The 4,947-nt window shown below is 42.3% G+C and overlaps 1 protein-coding gene across 1 annotated transcript; it reads left to right on the forward strand.

Annotated features, from left to right (window-relative positions):
- Positions 1-214: 214 nt before the first annotated feature.
- On the forward strand, positions 215-4,017 carry MRPL19 (mitochondrial ribosomal protein L19). The gene is made up of 6 exons (XM_052809535.1): positions 215-351; positions 613-724; positions 1,162-1,280; positions 1,758-1,892; positions 2,708-2,889; positions 3,671-4,017. The coding sequence occupies exons 1-6, from the start codon at positions 255-257 to the stop codon at positions 3,884-3,886; spliced, it is 861 nt and encodes a 286-aa protein (XP_052665495.1). The 5' UTR covers positions 215-254; the 3' UTR covers positions 3,887-4,017.
- The last annotated feature ends 930 nt before the right edge of the window (positions 4,018-4,947 follow it).

A 4,947-nucleotide genomic window follows, 5' to 3' on the forward strand; every position in this document is an offset into this window, starting at 1 on the left:
CCGTCCACTGCGGCAGGGACCAGCCACGGCCCCACCGACCCTCCAGCGTGGCAGAGCCACGGTCCTTCCCTCACGTCTGAACCGGACGGCCCCCGAGGAGCCGAGGCGGGCCCCGTCCCTCCTCCCTGCAGGCACGGGAAGGCAGGGCCGCCGGCCACCGCTCCGCTTCGCCCTTGGCGCTGGTTTGTCCCGCTGCGCAGACCGTAGCGGCGCTGCGCGCGCGCGCCGGCAAGCCGGAAGCGGCCGCAGTCGCCATGGCAGCCGCCGGCGGGAGGCTGTTGCCGCGGAGTGCCGCCGCGGGGCTGGCGGGCCTCGCCGCCGCCGCCGCCGCCCGGCCAGCCTTGCCCGGCAGTGAGGACCGCCCGTACCCCTTATCTCCTGCCTGCCCGGCGCCCTCCTCCTGCCCGCGGCCGGGGAGCGGCTGCCCGCGGCCTGCTCCTGTCCCTCAGGGCGCCGCGGGGTGTTTGCCCAGAGAGCGGGGGCGGGTGGGGGTACCCCCGCTAAGGGGGGGGGGCCGGGCCGGCCTGGCGGGGGTGGGAACTCGAACCCGGACTGTTGGGGGGCAGTTCAACTTGAAAACACGTTTTTTAAAAAAATATTTTCTTTTTATAGGGTGCTTTTCTTCCTCAAGCTGTCGAATTAGCAGCGATGGAAAGCCAGCAAAATTTCAGCCGCCTCCAAAGCCCGTCATTATTGACAGGCAGAAGCAGAGAGAGGAGAGGAGGTAGGGTGTCCTGGCATTTCTCACAGGGGCCTGTGTACAGGTCTGCTGTCAGGCTGGTAATTGTGTGAGCGTCGCCTTAAAGTTCCGAGGCATTATTACACAAAAAGTATTTGCAAAGTTCTACCAAAAGGAATTTGTGTTGAAATATGCTTAAAAAACCCTTCAAATACTGCGTTCTAGAGTTCCTGAAAGCAGTGAAACAGGGAAAAAAATGTATAGCAGTAAGGATTTTTGCAAATTTGTGGTTGACATGTGAGGTTTTCATTTCTTAAAGGCATGCATCTCTCAGCATGCCACAAGGTGACAGGGACATGGGTCCTGTGTCTGCCTTTGACTTACACCTTGAGATTAACTCTAAGTGCCTACATTACTGTTTGTGAAATGGAGCTGCAAAATGCTTTTGGTTTACACTTTTAAAAGTTTGGATTTTCTTACAGGTTCTTGAGCCCTGAATTTATACCTCCCAGAGGGAGAACAGATCCTCTTAAATTTTATATAGAAAGAAAGGATATGATACAGAGACGGAAAGTCTTCAACATCCCAGAGTTCTATGTTGGTCAGTAACAGCACTATAACTTTCACAATTTCATCTATATTTTTTGTAGGGTGGGATGGTAAAAGGTGTGGTTTCATGTTGTAGAATATCATAGAACATCACAGCATCAGGTATGTTAGATCAACTAGTATGTGCTTTTATACATACTACTTCATATTTTAATTTCATATTTATATCCAGTTTCCATTGAAAGTATAATACTAGTGTGTTTCTTACGTGTTTTTTAAATCCTGGCACTTTAGCATATGGTTGAAGGTGTAAAGGTGAAAAAGCTTCATAGTTAACCTGCAGAATCACTTTAACATATATTAATTCAGGGCACATTAGAAGTTTATTCTATTTCTGGCAGTTTTCATGGAAAATAAAACATTTTCAAAATGTACCTAAACGCATGTGCTTTGTCTGACTCTGTTCCCACGTTTTGGTACATATTTACTTGAACAGTCTATTTATTTTAATTTTTTTTTTTTTTGGCAGGCAGTGTACTTGCCGTTACTACTGCAGATCCATATGCCAATGAGAAAGCCAACCGGTTTGTAGGCATCTGCATTCAAAGAGGAGGAAAAGGACTTGGCGCTACCTTTGTCCTTCGGAACGTTATAGAAGGCCAAGGTGGGTTTTTAACTGTGGTAATTATGCTAGAAATCTTAAGCAAAAAAATGTTGAAGTTGTATGTGAAGGGATATCTGGTGTAGAAACTTAGTCTGCAGAGAGGATGGCAACAGATTAAAGTGAAATTGTGCGTCTACCTACTAGGGGATACTGCAGGTTTAAAAGTGTATACACAGAGATGCTGATGTGCCATATAGTTGAAGACATGGAACTGCTTAGTAATTTTTTTTCTATATACTTAGTGATTTTTAGATCTGTACTCTGAGGAGACTGAATGTGATCCACTATGGTTGTGCTTATATTTGAGCCTGGGCAGTCTACTGCTAGCCATGTAAATACTAGCCCATTTTGAACGCTGTGTATTTGCATGAAATGTTTAACAAGCAATAGATCAGCAGAGTTTTATAATAGGCTCATATTCTGGTTTATGGCAAAATGGGGGGAGATGCAAATACTGATGTTCTGAGAGCAAATATGAAAGAGGTGGGTGTCTCTATATACACTACACATACAGTGAGATAGATAGTAACAGCCATTGTAACCAAAAGGGAGTAAAGTGTAAAACCCAAGCCCTTCTTCCTTAAATTCAAGCCATTCAATGTCTTTCAAGCTGTTATCAAAGACTTAACTTACAAAAGAAATCTGAATTTGTGTGTACAATCACATGTGCACACACCACTGTATATTGTAGTTCCCTGTATAAGTAAAAAGCAGTTCTTGAATAATACAGGAACGTATAATACTGAGGAAATACTAATTTGGTGTTAGTATTTCTAACTAATTTGGTTCATTAAACCAGACTTTCTCTCTCTGAGGTGTTGAAATACGTTATGAACTGTACAGTCCTCGAGTGCAGGCCATCGAGGTTCTGAAGCTAGAAAAGAGGCTGGATGACAACCTGATGTACCTGCGAGATGCCCTCCCTGAATATAGTACTTTTGATGTGAATATGAAACCTGTGTCTCATTTAGACCATGAAGAAATTCCTGTAAACAAGGTAGGAGCCACATGTTTCAGAGGGAAACTGGAGGATCATTTAGGTAGCTTTCGTATCTGACTGATATCCTGGAAGGTGGTTAAACACCAATTTGCTACATCAGTTACCAGGGCGATGAAAGGCTACAAAATAAGGCAAGTCTTTATGCCATTTCTATAGTGAAAGAATGTTGAGACTGTAAATACCTACCATCCTTAGTGGTTAATTTTGAAGATATGCAAGGAGTGGTGGCCTCCACACGCCGCTATATAACACCGCGCAGAGAAAAGCTTTTCTTACAGGAGTGTTATTGTTAACATGGTTACTGATTTGGGAGTGGTAGGCATCAGGAAAGAAGGTAATATCCTCTGCATGTCAGAGAAGATCCAGAAACTAGCAGATGTGTCAAAGTGTTATCTAGTAACTAGGTAACTTAGTGATCATTTCTCCTTTTCCCTATCGTGCTGCTTTTCTTTTTCCTTAATAAGGAATAGGAGTGGAACTACAAAAGATGAGTTAACTTCACTTTATATGTCAATTTAAGGACTGTGTAATAAATCAAGACAGCGTTAATTAGAAAGTTTTACAAGATACTACGACAACAGTCATGTGGACACAAAAAATTCCTTTTCTCCTAACAGTGTAAAGTAGTAGTTTCTTAACATACTGACAAATTGGTCTGTTTTCTTGTACTTTCCTTGTGTTAGAAAAGCAGCTGTCTCACCTTTTGCTAAGCTCACAATCAAAATTCTGGTTACTTAATACTTTTTTTTTTTTTTTTTTTTTAAATCTTTCACCCTAGCTGCAGGTACGAATGAAACCTAAACCATGGTCAAAACGGTGGGAAAGGCCAAAATACGATATAAAAGGAATAAAGTTTGAGCTACCTGAAAAAAAAATGAAAGAAGCACAAAAGTGGAGCCAGCCATGGCTAGAGTTTGATATGCTGCGAGAATATGATACTTCAAAAATAGAGGCAAAAATTTGGAAAGAAGTGACTGAAGAGCTTAAAAAATAATAATGGTTTTTGGAATTACTGAAAAAAATTAACATTTACTTTGAATTTACTGTATAGACTATCAGTTGTCAAGTTTTGTATATACATAAGCAAAATAAACAATAAAGTTAACCTTTCCAGAACTGTAAAAACATTTGTGGCTGAACACTAACTTTCTGTTCCTGAAAACAGCCACTCCTTTTTGAGGACTGTAATGCTGTGTTCACTCCTTCTCCAGAAAGGAGAAGCCTCCTTTTTTAACTTAGTTAACAAGGGGGGTTTGTAGCACCTAGTCACATTAGTTGTCATTTCCAAACACTTCTGTTACTTCTCTCTTTACAGACTAGGTAGTGGCCAGTTGTAGAACTGCTTGACTCTCAACTTCAGAAACAGGCTATAGCAGGGAAGTAGACATGTCTGAGCCAACCATACACTCTCAGAGTAAGTGCTGTTTAGTTTTCACATTAAAAAAAACCAAACCTGTTTCTGATAGAGCAGTAATACTAATCTGCCAACAGAGCAGCAAACACAGTTTTGAAGAACTGAGCCGGTTTGTTTAAGCCGAATCATGTGAATTAGTGTAAGGTTCCTGATGAAGGGCTCCTGAAGTGTCAGAGTAGGTTCTCAATACTGGGACAGCTGGCTTCATGAAACTGTATTTCCATAGTAGAAGCACCCAGGGGTTCTGAGCTCAAGCATTAACTGCCTTCCCATGCTTATAAGTAAGTCATTACAAACACTCTTTCTTCCAGAAAGAAAGATCTACAGTGCTAAACTGTAATAGAACATCTATTATGTTTTTATAATAGCACAAGGTTGGTTGCTTCAGGGGAGAGCTTCAGCTAGGATGAGACAAAGGAGAACAAGAGAAAAGCAATGAGATCATGAGCTTGTGGTGATTGATCAGCTATCACATTTTTGTTGGCATTCTCAGAGGAAAAGCAACAGAAATTCACCATTATTAGAAAGCACGATTTGCAACGTAACTCCTGAAGGTAACGAAGGCTAATGGTGTCTGAGTTTTTTCATACTTCTGATAACATTCGTGGCACATGTTAAAGAATGGAACTGTACCAGTCTCA

This window comes from Harpia harpyja, chromosome 15 (assembly GCF_026419915.1).
Source record: "Harpia harpyja isolate bHarHar1 chromosome 15, bHarHar1 primary haplotype, whole genome shotgun sequence".
Lineage (NCBI taxonomy): Eukaryota > Metazoa > Chordata > Aves > Accipitriformes > Accipitridae > Harpia > Harpia harpyja.